Source organism: Oncorhynchus nerka, linkage group LG20 (assembly GCF_034236695.1).
Source record: "Oncorhynchus nerka isolate Pitt River linkage group LG20, Oner_Uvic_2.0, whole genome shotgun sequence".
NCBI classification, from domain to species: domain Eukaryota; kingdom Metazoa; phylum Chordata; class Actinopteri; order Salmoniformes; family Salmonidae; genus Oncorhynchus; species Oncorhynchus nerka.
Window position 1 is genome coordinate 12,853,748 of NC_088415.1, and position 17,356 is coordinate 12,871,103.

The 17,356-nt window shown below is 46.0% G+C and overlaps 1 protein-coding gene across 4 annotated transcripts in view; it reads left to right on the forward strand.

The window, feature by feature from the left end:
* Positions 1–17,356, forward strand: part of LOC115101956 (protein NDRG3-like) — a 60,964-nt gene that overhangs the window by 20,414 nt on the left and 23,194 nt on the right. For 2 of the 4 annotated variants that reach the window (XM_029621418.2, XM_065005245.1), the window contains 2 exons: positions 3,758–3,846; positions 5,709–5,741. In XM_029621418.2, the coding sequence (XP_029477278.1) occupies positions 3,790–3,846; positions 5,709–5,741 (90 nt within the window). In that variant the 5' untranslated portion in view covers positions 3,758–3,789. Of the gene's footprint in view, positions 1–3,463; positions 3,547–3,757; positions 3,847–5,708; positions 5,742–16,257; positions 16,379–17,356 lie in introns of those variants that run through there. The other 2 variants (XM_065005246.1, XM_029621416.2) reach the window with 2 other exon arrangements.

The window sequence follows — 17,356 nt, forward strand, 5'->3', positions numbered from 1 at the left end:
TTATTTGCCAAGGAAGACTACATGATCGGTGAACATATTCACTGTACATTTTACAATGTGAGAATCTCCTGTGTGGTAATAACTACAGTACATGTATATAGGACTTGCATCCTTGGCATAATAAAGTTATTATATTCTACTCAATCCATAGGCTTCATTAATGCCATCCAGACTTGAAGTTGATACAACAACTGTCATAGCTGAGGTTCATAGATTCTGGTTCTGAACTAATATTCATACCAAATGTTTTAGGTTCCATACACAGATCGGCTACATACTGTTTCTAGCTAAACATCCATAGACATGCAGTTATTTTTATGCTCTACTACACAAGTAAATAGTTAGTTAGCTAAGTTACTTCAGCTGCATGACAAGGCAAGTTTACACAATTGTAAGTTCAATTTACAGTAAATGCTTTAGCTAGCGAGATTCTTTACATCCACTGTTTCACAAAACGACAGCCTGGTTTGCTGGTTTTCTGTTAGAAATATTATGAATAAACAATATTCTCATTTTAAATAGAACTGTAACTAAGTAAACTTATATTCAGTTTTTATTATATCTGATTAACAATATGAGTTCATAAGAAGGGATTGTGTGACACAGACAAGGAGTAATTAAAGTTAATGAACACCATTCCAACTAGGAAGAAACGAATGGGTTGTGGATTAAGTAAACAGATAAGGTAGTTAACCTATGGTTGAACCGACAACTTGGCCCTGGGGTGTTTTAGATAAGACAGTGAGTGCATTCCTAGGTTTTCTGTTAATTAGAACTGTCAGCTAAGTGGTGATAGATAATTTTGAGGGGTCAAAAGTTAATTCAGTTGTGTTGTGTGTCCTGTGTATGTGTTAGGGGTCAGAATGGACTTATAACGTTCCCTTTGTCCCGGTCGAGAGGAGGGGATTCTGTTAAGCAATGAAATACGTCATGTTATTGTATATAAACTGTCGCTCGTGGTAACGTGGCAGCGCGCTCCGAGAATAAATTCTGTTACCTATTATTGAAAAGACTGGTCTCTGTCAATTTTATGCAAACAAGAATCTTACAAATTCTCATAAAATAGATTAAGGGAATTCAGTTAATGAATACATATTGGTATAATTAAATTACAGTAACATTTTCTCAGGAGTCCCTAAAACATTAAACAACACAACTTAATTCCCCTGTCATAACACTAGCTGGCTAATGTTAGCTAGTCAGCGAACTTGCTAAATAGCCATTTTCGTAAATGAACTTTATGACCAAAAAATGATGCACAAATGTTTCTCTACCTTAACTAACATACTCCTCTCAATTGTACATGTTTTTGCTTGACTCGTTATGACGATATAACTACTTGCATTTGGATCCACCGTAATGTTTTGTCAGCCATCTTCAACAAGAGACTGGTGGCTCGCGTCAAATTCATCATTGGAACCACTCGATATGATTCCTCATATAAAACCCTTGGGACCCAAATGCATAATGAGTGCTCTAACTCCCCCTTGTTGTGGTTTGGAGCAATGAAGCCGTGACGCTGGGTACCTCCAAGTCCTGCGGTGCAAGCTCGCTACTTTTAAAGGAGGAACCACTGTAGTTAAGTACCAAGCTAAAGCTAGCTAGCTCCAGAAGTTGCGGTCGAACAAATAATGCTTTATTACCAACGCAGTATTGTAAACACATCGTTCGTGGCCAGTGCTGGACATGTAACTAAATGAAAAGCCACTTTGTTTTTTTTGTTTTTGCTGCGGTCTCGGGACACAAGCACATTTGAATTTATGGAGAGAGAAAGACATTCAAATTGCATCAATAATATATAATCCTGTTCAAGGTAGATGTTCTAGCCTCCCTCTTTCAGGTAATTCATTCAACGCAGTATTAGCCTTATATTTAGCTAATAACTTGTGGTTTTAATATGCATAAGATTCTAATTTAGCTATAGCCTCTGCAGTGTTCTATTGCACAATGAAAAGCTAGACTAGAATAGATGGTTGGTCATCTTTTTGAGCATTTCTTATACTAATAGACTATTTGAAGAGGGACGTTTGTTGAACGTTAAAATACAGCAGCGAAAATGACTCAATGAGTTTGAAAGAAGAGCGAGAAAGCATGGATGGCTATAGCAGTTATTTGTCTGACAATGTAATGCCTTTGTCCTTGACTGCCATCTACTTCATTTGACTCTTCCTGAAAGCAAATCCCTTAGCATAGTCAGTGAGCTGATCTAACATGGTGGGAGAAATAATGGCTGCTTCGTTCAGGACGTCTCCAGTGATCCATCAGTAGTGCAGTCAGGCAGAGTTATGGTAACAATCATCTCCTGGGTCAGCAAGCGCAACCATCATCAGCCACTACAGGTTTTCTCTTGGCTTTGTCACACTGAAGGAAGTGTTGGATCCATCCCTTCTCCTGGAATAATACCTCCCCTTCGGTCTCCAGTATGCTCGGCTGATCTGGTTTTAATTGAGAGGGATGGACGAAGATGTTGCTTTGTCCTCCGTCCACTTATAGCGTCCTGTTAGTGGGCTTCACAGGTTTGGTTTTCCTGCCTGTTTGTAAATGAGTCAATACTATAGAGACATATTTGAGTGGTAGGCTGTGTTGACTTCTCTGCTGAAAATCTCTTCATCAATGTGCCCATCAAAGATGCATTCTATTTTCAGCCCACACTTTCAAATCCCTTTTGTTTTCTGTCAAAAAAATGCCTTCCAGATTATGTGAACAAGACTGTGTGAGACACAGGCATGCTGTGAAGTCTTCATCTACCCCACATATAATTAGATTTAGAACTGGGACAGACTTGGCAACGTTCACTAAAAAGACAGCAGCACTGAGAGAGAGAGAGAGAGTGTTCAATAAAGCACAGGACATTCATCATGACAGTCAGGATGATCTCCACTGCATGTGATCCATTTGCTAGATCCTTGTCTTGTTGGTTCTCTTCTGGCTCATTTCACCAGTAGCGTTTAGACGTTGGTCACACCGTGATGACACTCGGTCACATGCTCCCCTACTGCGACAGGATAAGGGACTGTCCCCACTGACACCCCATGGGGAGGGAGATGAGGTTCGGTGTTGACATGCCCAAATGCACACGACACACAATTTATTTTTCTCTTTCTTATTGCACCCTCTGTGCAATAATATGGGAATTATTTTGGTGTACTGTTAGTGTTCAGTGGAAAATGTCTGCCAGTGAATGGCTGAAAACTGTCATACTAGTAACCATTTAGGGGTTTTGACAACTTGAGTAGCTAGGCTACTACTGCGATTGAATCGCATTTCCATTTTAAATGGATTTGTCATAAAATAGAAGTGTAGCAGTTATTATACTGACAATTTCCAGCCAGACGTTAGATGGTGTCAGTACTACTATATCAATGCTCCGTCTCCATGTCATTAGTTATTCATGTCCTCATTTCTAGTGCTCTCCATCTCTGGTTAACAGGATTCTTCCTGCTCTCTAATCCTGTTCTCTCTTCCCAGTTCTGCTCCCTTTCTGTGGGTAACAGAGCTCCAGTCCACACATCCTGATCTACCACTACAGCATCCTGTTCCTATCTAGTGAGCAATGTTAAGAGGACACTGTGTCCATGGCAACGGAGCCGCTGTTTCTCTCTCGGTTTCTCCTGATCTCTGTTTTTGAGTCTTCTATCCTCAGACTTATTCATGCTGGCAGGATATAGGATATCACTCAGGGAGTAAGTTGGTGGTAGTAGCTTACTACTGCTTCCTGTGAAGAAATCTGATACACTTCTCTCTCTGTCTCCCTCAGGTGTGATTGAGAGCTGTCAGACCTAAGTTGAGATGGACGAGCTCCAGGACGTTCAGCTGACTGAGATCAAGCCACTGCTCACAGATAAGGTGAGTGGACAGGAAGAATAAACCCAGTCCTTTACTCCCACCAGTAGGTTCAGAGGTCACTAGCCTGGGCTGATCAGCTTAGCACTGCACTGCTCTGCCCTTCAGTCAGCCTGGGCTGATCAGCTTAGCACTGCACAGCTCTGCCCTTCAGTCAGTCTGGGCTGATCAGCTTAGCACTGCACAGCTCTGCCCTTCAGTCAGCCTGGGCTGATCAGCTTAGCACTGCACAGCTCTGCCCTTCAGTCAGCCTGGGCTGATCAGCTTAGCACTGCACAGCTCTGCCCTTCAGTCAGTCTGGGCTGATCAGCTTAGCACTGCACAGCTCTGCCCTTCAGTCAGTCTGGGCTGATCAGCTTAGCACTGCACAGCTCTGCCCTTCAGTCAGTCTGGGCTGATCAGCTTAGCACTGCACAGCTCTGCCCTTCAGTCAGCCTGGGCTGATCAGCTTAGCACTGCACAGCTCTGCCCTTCAGTCAGTCTGGGCTGATCAGCTTAGCACTGCATAGCTCTGCCCTTCAGTCAGTCTGGGCTGATCAGCTTAGCACTGCACAGCTCTGCCCTTCAGTCAGTCTACACTCTCAGCATAGATCGGTTCCTTTTATTTAAATTTTATCAATTTGCCTGCCAGGCCCCAGGGTGCTGCTGCTGCTAGTTACCCTGGGGAAACGAGACTGGCTGGGATACGTGGTGGTGGGGCTGGAGGTGCTGCAGTGTGGAAGTGCTATAGGGGAGAGCAGTGCTAGACTTGGACTGGAAATAGGTGCCGGTAACCATTTTGGGTGCCAGTACTGTTTATATTTAGGTGCAGCAGCTCCAGCAGTAGAACATTTGAGGTGTTGGTACTCCTGAACAAGTCATGCACTGGGGAAGAGGACAGGCTGATATGAAATTAGATTGAAAGGAGATGTTATTAGATGTGATGGCAGATTAGATGTGACTATATTGGTAGCTAGCAGATACTGGGAGCTGATGTAAGGTTGTCTATATTGTCAGGAAGAGGGCTTGCTGAGTGAGCTTGGTTTTTGATATCGCAGTGAATCCGCCATTTGAGTTTTAAAACAGCGTCCCACTTTGCTCACTATGGTGGGTGGCTGAGGCACTTGAACCACTCTGCAAATCATAAACCCCTTGACCCTGCCTCGTTAGAATGAAAGTTCCTGACATTGTAGGGAATGTGCCTGTGTGTTCTGTCCATGTAAAGGGTGGCAGGTAGGTAGCCTAGTGGTTAGAGCGTTGGGCCAGTAACCGAAAGGTTGCTGGATTGGATCCCCGAGCTGACAAGGTACAAATCTGCCGTTCTGCCCCTGAAGAAGGACCAGTGTTCCTAGGCTATCCAACACCAGTGTTCCTAGGCTATCCAACACCACTGTTCCTAGGCCGTCATTGTAAATAAGAATTTATTACTAACTGACTTGCCTGGTTAAATAAAGGTTAAATAAAAAATACAAATAAATGTCTTATCTGCAGTAATGATCCTCCTCATCGATATCTGCTCAGTGTCACCACTCTGCTCCAGCAGTACATTACTGCTAATGATGAGGGTGGGTGGAGGGCTCAGTATGAGGACAGTAATGACACACAGAGAACCCAGGGGTGTCCTCCACATTGCTGGGAGCAGAGAGAGACAGAGCGAGAGAGAGGCAGACCCTGGCATCAACCACTAGAGGTCATTTACTCCACACATTGATCTGAGATGGCTCTTGTTGCCGCCTCCTGTGGCTCCACAGACTCTTCGCCTTGGAGCAGAATGACTGAGGGATAATGAGGAGCTTCGGATCCCCTTCAATCAAAAAATATATAGAAATATCTGGCACTTGTTTGTGAGTTAAATACATGTATTTTTTCTTCTCTTCCCTCTGCAGAATGGACGTAACTTCCAGGACTTTGATTGTCAGGTGAGTCAAACGTCTCTTAACCAGTGTTCACATTGGCAGTATGAAGTGACTCAAATCCATTTTTTTTCCCATATCCGATAGAATCTGTTCTTTTTCCTCCAGTCTGAACAGCTAAAAAGCACATGGAATCGGATATTTCAAGTCACCTTCATAGGTGGTTTGAAATCAGATACGAATCTGATTCCTGGCCATGTGACTTGTCTGAACAGTCAAATCTGATTTGCCCTCAAGTGGTTTTAGACTTATTTGGCACATCTTGTTTCTTGCTAACTACTCTGTTGACAGTTTGACAAGAACATGTGGTAGCTAACTAGCTTGGTAATTGTTTACAGACAAATTAGTGAATGTGCTAGAAAGCTAAACAAAATCAAATCAAATTTTATTTGTCACATACACATGGTTAGCAGATGTTAATGCGAGTGTAGCGAAATGCTTGTGACAGATGCCCAGCTAGCTAGTGGACTGCTGTGCCCAGCTAGCTAGTGGACTGCTGCCAGCTAGCTAGTGGACTGCTGTGCCCAGCTAGCTAGTGGACTGCTGTGGCCAGCTAGCTAGTGGACTGATGTGCCCAGCTAGCTAGTGGACTGCTGTGGCTAGCCAAAAAGGACTCGCTTTGAAAGTTGGATCATCTTATCCTTTGTGGCTTTAAGTGTTCTTAAACTGTGATTTTGAACATTCAAAGCAACTGGTAAATGTCCATGGCAGGTATTGTTGTCACCTTAGCTTGCTGCATAACTTCTGAGTGATGGGAACCACAATCAGCCTACACCACTGCGCGCACACACACACAGGCATCGTTACTATGACAACTAGCGTAGCCATGTCAACAAACTGCTGTCTGAACACACACACATCCGATTTGGTCACTTTCAAAACAGATTTGAAAAGCAAAAGTGCAAAGAGAACTGTGACGACAGACTACACAGATCTAGACTAAGTTAGAAACGTATGCAACCCATCATTCATTAGCTAAATGTTAAGCCTAACACTGCAGTGAATAGCCTGTAGCCTACCTAATGAATTTACACAGTGAAATATATATTTTTGATCAGATTATGAAATAACAGGTAGCCTAGGATAGTGTGCTCCCCAGGCTGCGCTCCAGCTTTTTAGGGACAAGAAAATGACTATAACAATGTAATAATGCTTTTTTTCTAGTGAGTAAAGATTTTCAGTGTAGGCTGTAAACTGCAGTGAATATGCCATTTCCGTAACCGCTAAAGATCCCCACGTTTTGAATGCATGTTTCATTCCAGCAATAATAATCTAGTCTATTCCTGATTAGGCAACCATTTGGAATAGTCATGGGTCTATTGTCGACAGTTTGCAAGGTCCAGAAAGGCACATTAGCAGGCCAGTCATAGTGTGTATGTTGTCAGAATGTATCGGCGTTAACAGATAGGCCTACCATCGGGAAATAGGACCTTCTCATGCTCTTTGTGGTGGATCATCATTCTCCCAAGTCGTCCTATAATTAAAGTGGGCACCCACCAATATGCTCACACGTGACCAGTTATCCAGGCGAGATTACAGTGTGCTCTGCCTTGTCTCCACTCCAATCAGCATCTACAACCAAGAACACTTGTATAGAACACGTTTTTGATTGGTTGTCAATGTTTTATAGTGGAAGAGACAGGGAAAACTTCACTCTGAAAGTGATACAGACAATAGCTCTCGTTATCGTTCTCCACTCTTTTTGTAGTTATCAGTTAACGCTCCTGTTCACTTAACTATAATGATAACAAAAATTGTTATAATTTATCTTCATTGGTGTGGATGGCCCTTTTGACCATTTTACTGTGAATAGGGCAGTCTGAGATCATTGCAGCTTTAGGCCTACCCATAGTAGAATGGTCAGTCTGTGGGGATGTGTATCTTTTCCTTTCAAGATGATTTGATACGCATCTAGAGACATGGGCTCTGATACCATAAAGGAACCATACATTTTAGTTTGAAATGATTCCGTTTGATAAGAGGAACGAATCTATATGATACGAGTCGATGCACTAACGTTTGTTGTATAAACACTAAATGGTAAGTGACACTCCTCTCTTCCAGTCCTTTAATGTGCATGAAGATGATAGTCCTGAGTTTCGGTCCCTTCTCCCTGTGGCGCGTCGTCGCGGTCCCTTCTCCCTGTGGCGCGTCGTCGCGGTCCCTTCTCCCTGTGGCGCGTCGTCGCGGTCCCTTCTCCCTGTGGCGCGTCGTCGCGGTCCCTTCTCCCTGTGGCGCGTCGTCGCGGTCCCTTCTCCCTGTGGCGCGGTGTGGCGCGTCGTCGCGGTCCCTTCTCCCTGTGGCGCGTCGTCGCGGTGTGGCGCGTCGTCGCGGTCCCTTCTCCCTGTGGCGCGTCGTCGCGGTCCCTTCTCCCTGTGGCGCGTCGTCGCGGTCCCTTCTCCCTGTGGCGCGTCGTCGAGGTCCCTTCTCCCTGTGGCGCGTCGTCGAGGTCCCTTCTCCCTGTGGCGCGTCGTCGCGGTTCCTTCTCCCTGTGGCGCGGTTCCTTCTCCCTGTGGCGCGTCGTCGCGGTTCCTTCTCCCTGTGGCGCGGTTCCTTCTCCCTGTGGCGCGTCGTCGCGGTCCCTTCTCCCTGTGGCGCGTCGTCGCGGTCCCTTCTCCCTGTGGCGCGTCGTCGCGGTCCCTTCTCCCTGTGGCGCGTCGTCGCGGTTGACTTATTTCCTCTATACAGTCAGCCTAAAAACACACACACTCCTCTCATGTGACCCTGTTGGACACATCTCTATGGTGATTGGCCAATCAATCGACTGCTTGTGGCGGGGTGTGGACGATGTATGTTGTTAGCGTGTGATGAGCACAGCCTCGTGTCCTCTGGGTTGCTGTTATTAGACTGAGTGTGGATGTATTCACTGAATCCAAACAACCCTGAGGCTTTACAATGCAGTACATGCAACCCAGCTGCCTGTAGGAGACTTGAGAGAAGCCTTGCTGTATCTGATTCTCTTAATGACACTCCTCTCTTCCAGTCCTTCAGTGCTTTTCTCCCTTAATTAACTTCCTGTGTCTCAGCGGGCTTATGAAGCACCAGGTTTACCTCATCTTGACAGTTTCAGACACGCAGACAGACGGGCGGGGGCTGGCAGGCAGACGCGCAGACAGACACATGCTCGCGCAGGCAGGCAGGCGGGTGCACGCTAGCGCCCTCCCCCCTCATGGCGGCACGGTGCCCTCCCCCCTCAACTCTATTCTTTACAAAGCAGATGGAGGATGTTCTTTTTTCCATCCAAGTGGTTGAGGGGAAATGGAGTTTCATTACTGTATATAAAAGCACCGGTGCCTCCAGAAGAGGGCATCATGAGCACACGTGTGAATCTCCAAGTCAACCCCAGGGAACATGGTTATAGAATTATTGCAAAACCTTCCATTGATATAATGAACTATTGTTGACAGAGCTGAACTCACCATGTATTCGCTTTAGCCTCACTGATCTTGAGGACTTACATGAATGGTTTGCCGACTGGATAGCATGTGTCCGATCAGGGAGGTTCTCGAGGCTAATGAAAAGTGTGCTTTGGTTTGATAATGGTGTCCCTGACTGGACAGGTTTAGGCCATCGTTATCTTGTGCTTGGTTTTATTAGTTACATGTTAGTCATTTAGCAGACGCTCTTATCCAGAGCGACTTGCAGTAGTGAGTACATATGTTTTTCGTACTGATTTGATGTGACTGCTTTTGATGATTTGATGTGACGGCTTTTGATGATTTGATGTGACGACACCAAACTATCCTCCATCCTGGCCTGTCATGTGGGCTGCCTGTTTTCTGCATAGGCCATCGCAGCAGCCAGTGACACTGCATCGGGACGAGTGATTTTGAATGGCAGAAGGCCTGCGATTAAACGATACAGTGCTGACAGCAACCTTGCCTATCATGTCCACTCAGTGTTTTCCCTATACTGTAGGTTGGCCATGCTGGCTCCCCTGGTGCCATGTGACCTAGATGGGCTAGCTATCTTAAGATGAACGCACTTAACTGTAAGTCGCTCTGGGTAAGAGTGTCTGCTAAATGACTAACATGTAAGTGCCATTGGGAGAGGGCTGAAAGAGTGTGAGGGAAAGTGGAGGGAATCCGCGTCAGGGGAAGAACACTAATGGTTGGATCGGAAGAGGATCAATAAACTACCTGTGGATTGGCTGATACTGAACACCTGACTAAAATATTAGGTTTAGGCATGATATGGTAATAACCTCACATAGACATAAAATCCATTCCAATCCACAGAGTTCTTAGAAAATGGCGTGTTGGTGGTTGATTTGGAATTGGGCAGTAGGGTGTTATGTGCATACCATCCGTTTCCTTTAGGAGGCATGGGCTTTGATGGAGGTCTCGCTGCCCTAACATGCTGACTAGACTTGTGCGAACGCTGCTGGAGGGCGGGGTCCTAAATCCTGCCTGCCGAGAGACTGATTTATTCTGAAGAAGTCGTTATTGGATCCATATGGTTGAGATATTTATATCCCAACATGGCTGGTAGGGGTGGTGGAGAGGAAGAGGGGTAGGTGAATGGACACTAAGGTCAGTAAACACAGGGAACATTGGTATAGGGAAAACATACAACTCACTGTAAGTATGTAGCGCCCTCTGTGGCTGATGCCATGAACTACAATTGTATGAGTAGAGCTATTTCTATGCAAGCATGAAGTTACTATTTCTTGTGACAATTGTTGAGCTGCTAGTTCAGCACTGCATACAATTTATTACCTCAAGTTGGCAGTTGGTAATCTGAGCACAACAGCCTTACCTGCTCACACTGCAGCCAACGCCTGGTTTGAGCCTCTTCCTACACTGAATATGTGCTCAGAGTGGGTAACCTGTAGAGAGGGGGCTGTATGTGGCCCAGGGAACCAACCCTCGTTTGCAGGGATTCCCTCTCCCCCCTCACAGTAATGTCACTATGAGGGAGGTGTTTCCCGTCAAGATGTTTGAATACGCTCACAGACCGATGTCTCTCAAAGATCTCCACTTTTTTAGATCTCCGCTGTCAGAGGTGGTCTGCACAGCTATAGACGGTTCAGGGCCAGCTCCCTGTGTCTTTCTGGGCCTGAGCAGGATATCCTTGTCCCAGCATTACTTCGGCGACCCCATTCATATGACCCACATAAATGGTTAAAGACTTGGAAACCAAGTGTTATCTCACATGTGTTGTGGAATTCCAGACATGCCACTTTACATCAATTAGCCAGATTATGGTCATACTAACCCCAGGAACCTGCTCTAATTTGGGTTTGTCTCCAGAATGGAGGTGGAGAGATTAGCCTGCTGCAGGCCATGGCAGCTGGGGATCCCAGGGTTGAGCCGAGGTAGCAACAATAGCACTGACCCAGTTTGGAGCGTAGTTTTGGGCCGCTTTCCCTGTCCTGAATCGGCCCTAATCCTGACCTCCAAATCCATTGTGTACTCGTTTTAGCAGATCTACAGTGTTTCTGCCACAGTGTCTCTGTGTGTGTACACTGAGTATACCAAACATTAGAAACACCTTCCTAATATTGATTTGCCCCCCCCCCCCCCTTTTTGCCATCAGAACAGCCTGAGGTCGTCGGGCCATGGACTCTACAAGGAGTAAAAAGCCTTCCACAGGGAAGCTGGCCCATGTTGACTCCCAATACTTCCCACAGTTCTGTCAAGTTGGATGAATGTCCGACGGGCCATTCTTGATACACACGGGAAACTGTTGAGCAATGAAAAACCCAGCAGCGTTGCAGTTCTTGAAAAACTCAAACTGGTGCGTCTGGCACTGATATCATCCTCATCCAGAGCCAATGGATAAGTAACAGACTTTTTTTAGTGCAAACTGCTTCTGAAATGGACTGCCATCACAATGTATAGTAGCCTAACTGGAGACCGAGGAGAACTAGTTATTACCTTTCAATGAATGCCTTATGTTGTAGGCTGTGTTATGTTGCAGTACTGTGCTGTAGCCGTTGTCTCCTGATATTATTGCTGAAAGACGGCAACATGAAGGAACAATGGGCCACAGACATTGCTGGTGCTACTGTCTGGCTGGATTGCCCTCTGGAAGAGAAACTGAGTGGACATTGCAGACAGGGTCCAGAGAGCTGGCTGAGAAAGCCATATTGTCTTCTTGACATCCCATATCTGCAGTTACCCCCCCCCCCCCTTAATTAATGCCAATGCTCCATCTGTCTCGGTGCTGGTGCTGCAGACAGCAGGCCAGGGAGGCAGAGCAGAAAGATTGTTCCCAATGAACAGCCTGAGGATTAAACCCAGGCCAGGCCCCTTACATGCTGACCACACCAGTTGTGTCGTGTGCACATACATGTTATTCAGTCATTGTACCCTCACTTCTTCCGCGTGTCAACGAGCGTCTGCGTAGCCAGATGCTAAAATAGAACTTGGTTCTATTTGTGATGCTTGACTCGCTGCAAGTCCAGCCTCTCCATTCTCCTCATTGGTTTTTAGGAGCATATACCCATGTGGGTGATTGAAAGATGAACGGAGGTCCACACTCCAGTCCAGTTAGGGGTGGTAATGCACCTTAAAGTTGGTTGCCAACCGCCATATACATTCTGAAGAAGAAGCCTGAAGGAGGAGAGATTACTAGAAACAAATTTGGTTTACCCTTTTATCAGTAGATTAATTGTCAGAGTAGAGGACCTTGTGTATTTCAGGTAAAATAACAACCCAGTGTTTATATCCCATGACAAATTAGCTAGCAACAGCAAGCTAGCTAGCCAAATTGCTATAAATGTTTAATTTATTTTCAACCTGTCCCCAAATTAATATAGTTGGTTCAGGGTTCGTTTTGATATTTCAACCTGCATCTGGTGTGGGTGGACAAAATCAACATGTGTGGGAAAGCGCGCGCCCGGTCTAGTCAGCATGTTAGGGCAGCGAGACCTCCATCAAAGCCCATGCCTCCTAAAGGAAACGGATGGTATGCACATAACACCCTACTGCCCAATTCCAAATCAACCACCAACACGCCATTTTCTAAGAACTCTGTGGATTGGAATGGATTAGACGTCTATGTGAGGTTATTACCATATCATGCCTAAACCTAATATTTTAGTCAGGTGTTCAGTATCAGCCAATCCACAGGTAGTTTATTGATCCTCTTCCGATCCAACCATTAGTGTTCTTCCCCTGACGCGGATTCCCTCCACTTTCCCCCTTTCAGCCCTCTCCCAATGGCACTTACATGTTCGTTATTTAGCAGACACTCTTACCCAGAGCGAGTGCGTTCATCTTAGTTAGTGCGTTCATCTTAAGATAGCTAGGTGGGACAACCACATATCAGTTATAGTAAGCTACTTTGAGGGATAATTGATCAGCAAAGTCAGTGCTAGTAAGAGGTGAGCAAAGTAACCTGCGAGTGTTTTAATTCACAAAAGGCTTTATTTAAGATACTTTATTTAAGAGGTAGGGTTTCCGAAGATGGGCAGGGACTCTGCTTTCCTAGCTTAAGGGGAAAGCTGGTTCCACCATTGGGGTGCCAGGACAGCGAAGAGCTTGGACTGGGCTGAGAGGGAGGGCCAAGAGGCCAGAGGTGGCAGAACAGAGTACTCGTTGGGGTGTAAGGTGTGAGCATCCGGTGAATTAGGAAAGTATTCAGACCCCTTCCCTTTTTCCACAGCCTTATTCTAAAAAAGAATGATGAGGGGGAATAGACAAAATAACTATCTACACACATACCCCATAATGACAAAGCGAAAACAGGTTTTCTGACAAATTTGCGAATGTATTAAAAATTACAAATATTCAGAGACTTTTGTATGAGACTAAATGAAGGTGCATTCTGTTTCCTGTTTCCATTGATCATCCGTGAGATGTTTCTATAACTTGATTGGAGTCCACCTGTGATAAATTAAATTGATTGGACATGTTATCAGGGCCCACAGTTGACAGTGCATGTCAGTGCAAAAACCAAGCCATGAGGTTCGAAGGAATTGTTCCTCAAGCTCTGAGACAGGATTGTGTCGAGTCACAGATTTGGGGAAGGGTACCAGAAAATGTTTGTAGCATTGAAGATCCCTAAGAACACAGTGGCCTCCATCCTTCTTAAACGGAAGTTGTTTGGAACCACCAAGACTCTTCCTAGAGCTGGCCGCCCAGCCAAACTGAGCAATCCGGGGAGAAGGTTCTTTGTCAGGGAGGTGACCAAGAACCCGATGGTCACTCTTGACAGAGCTCCAGAGTTCCTCTGTGGAGATGGGAGAACCTACCAGAAGGACAACCATCTCTGTAGCACTCCACCAATCAGGGCTTTATAGTAGAGTGGCCAGACGAAAGCCACTCCTCAGTAGAAGGCACATGACAGCCAGCTTGGAGTTTGCTAAAAATGCCCCTGAAGGACAGATCGCCAGAAACAAGATTCTCTGGTCTGATGAAACAAAGATTGAACTCTTTGGCCTGAATGCCAAGTGTCATGTCTGTATGAAACCAGGCTCCATCCTTATGGTGAAGCGTGGTGGCAGCATCATGCTGTTGGGATGTTTTTCAGCGGCAGGGATGGGGAGAATAGTCAGGATCAAGGGAAAGATGATCGGAGCAAAGTACAAAGAGGTCCTTGATGAAAACCTGCTCCAGAGCACTCAGGACCTCAGACTGGGGTGAAGGTTCACCTTCCAATAGGAAAATGACCCTAAGCACACAGCCAAGACAATGCAGGAGTGGCTTCAGGAAAAAGTCTCTAAATGTCCTTGAGAGGCCAAGCAAGAGCCCGGACATGAACCCGATCGAAACAACTCTGGAGAGACCTGAAAATAGCTGTTAGTGACGTTCCCCATCCAACCTGACAGAGCTTGAGAGGATCTGCAGAGAAGAATGGGAGAAACTCCCCAAATACAGGTGTGTCAAGCTTGTAGCGTCATACCTACGAAGACTAGTTGCTGTAATCGCTGCCAAAGGTGCTTCAACAAAGTACTGAGTAAAGGGTCTGAAATGCTTATGTAAATGTGTTATTTCAATATTTAATTTGTAATACATTTTAGAATAAGGCTGTAACGTAACAAAATGTAGCCTGCTCTTAAACGCTAGTAAAACTAAGTGCAACAGATCACTGCCCGCCCGACTATCGCTACTCTGGACGGTTCTGAATATAGAATATGTGGACAACTACAAATACCTAGGTGTCTGGTTAGACTGTAAACGCTCCTTCCAGACTCGCATTAAGCATCTTCAATCTAAAATTAAATCTAGAATTGGCTTCCTATTTATCAACAAAGCCTCCTTAACTCATGCTGCCAAATATATCTTCGTAAAACTGACCATCCTACCGATCCTCGACTTCAGCGACATAAATTACAAAATAGCCTCCAACACTCTACTCAACAAATTGGATGCAGTCTATCACAGTGCCATCCGATTTGTCACCAAAGCCCCATATAATACCCACCACTGCGACCTGTATGCTCTCGTTGGTTGGCCCTCGCTACATATTCGTCGCCAAACCCACTGGCTCCAGGTCATCTATAAGTCTTTGCTAGGTAAAGCCCCTCCTTATCTCAGCTCACTGGTCTCCATAGCAACACCCACCCGTAGCACGCGCTCCAGCAGGTATATTTCACTGGTCATCCCCAAAGCCAACACCTACTTTGGCTGCCTCTCCTTCCAGTACTCTGCTGCCAATGACAAACGAATTGCAAAAATCACTGAAGCTGGAGTCTTATCTCCCTCACTAACTATAAGCATCAGCTATCAGAGCAGCTTACCGATCACTGCACCTGTACACAGCCCATCTGTAAATAGCCCAACCAAATACCTCATCCCCATTTTTTTTTTGCTCTTTTGCACCCCAGTATCTATGCTTGCACATAATCATCTGCACATCTATCACTTGTGTTAATGCTAAATTGTAATTATTTCACCACTATGGCCTTTTTATTGCCTTACCTCCATCTTAATACATTTGCACACACTGTATATACGTTTTTCTATTGTGTTATTGACTGTACGTTTGTTTATCTCATGTGTAACTCTGTTGTTTTTGTTGCACTGCTTTGCTTCATCTTGGCCAAGTCGCAGTTGTAAATGAGAACTTGCGCTCAACTGGCCTACCTGGTTAATTAAAGGTGAAATAAAAAATCAACAAAGCCTGACGGTAGGGAGGGGCAGTTCCTCTTGTTGCTTCGTAGGCAAGTACCATGGTCTTGCAATGGATGCGAGTTTCGGCTGGAAGCCGGTGGAGTTTTTGCGGAGGAGCGGGGTGACATGGTAGACTTTGTTCAACCTACTGGCCCTTCTGACCTTCTAAATGCAATTACAAAGGGCTACTGAGTGCCTAGACGACCATGAGAGCTTTGTGCATACCCAGCAAGAAGCACACTCCCTCCCCCTTCTTCCTCTACGTCTCTCTCTCGAGCTTCCATTCACATCGCCTTTCCAATCCCTCAGTCTCTCTCCATCTCTCCCTCCCCCTCTCACACATTCTCCTCCCATCTTTTGATGGGACCAGCTGCTGCTATTGAAGAAATTTCAGTCGTTCCTTGTGGGCTCTCCGTTCTGTCGCTGCCCCCTTCTCCGCCGTCATCTCTCCGCCACTACCGCCCCTTTCACAGACAACACAGGGACAGACAGCACTCTTCTCTCCTTTCTCTGGCTGACAAAATGACAGCCGTTATGGACCTCAACCAGATTGCCATTGCCTGTTCGGCCATTGCTGTGGTGGTGAGTGAGAGACTCTGTTAGATTTGTGTGGGGTTGTATTCATTGCTGATAGCATCGCCAGTCACCCTCCGTGGCCTGCCTGTTGCTTGAGCTCTGACCCTGAGCAGCAGTGTGTTTGATTTCTCTGGGTTGTTTCTCGGGGGTGTAATCTCTATGGCATGGGAAAGTAAGTGTTAGGCAGTGTGGTGATGTGGGCAAGCGTATGACTGAGGAAACACAAAACCTGCTGAGCATATTTGTGCTAATGAGTGTGACCTATGTTGTGTTCGTGACGAAGAGATAATGCATCTGTCTTTGTCTGTCTCTCTGTGTGTTTTATTCACCCTCTTACTGCTGCCGATCCAGCGAAAGGCGAATGAACAGTGTATTGATACACTGAGTGTTGTCAGTGTATCAATACACCAGGCAGGTAAAGGGTTTGTCACTGTCAGGGGCCTTGAGAATATCAATCAGACTGAGGGAAATGTGACAGGCGTCTGTCTACCAAGTGGAAGGCATTGCTAAGGTGGGAGAGTACAGAGACTGCATTGTTTACCCCATCCAGTGGAGTGAGTGTGGGGTTTAGTCCTGGGGGTTGGGTTTAGTGTTGGGGTTTAGCCTTGGGGGGTGGGGTTTAGCCTTGGGGGCGTGGGGTTTAGCCCTCGGGCGTGGGGTTTAGCTCTTGGGGGTGGGGTTTAGCTCTGGGGGCGTGGCGTTTAGCTCTGGGGGCGGTGGGGTTTAGCTCTGGGGGCGGTGGGGTTTAGCTCTGGGGGCGGTGGGGTTTAGCTCTGGGGGCGGTGGGGTTTAGCTCTGGGGGGGGGGGGGGTTTGAGGAAAAGGGAAGGTCTCCTCTCAAAGATAGTCCTCCATCTCTTCATTCCCTGTGGTTGCAGAGATGGAATATGACACCGCTTGTTTTCCAGTCCTACTGGCTGTGTATTTTATGCAGCATGTCTGTGTGAGTGAGGGAGAGATTAGCCTAACCACCAGCTGGGACCAT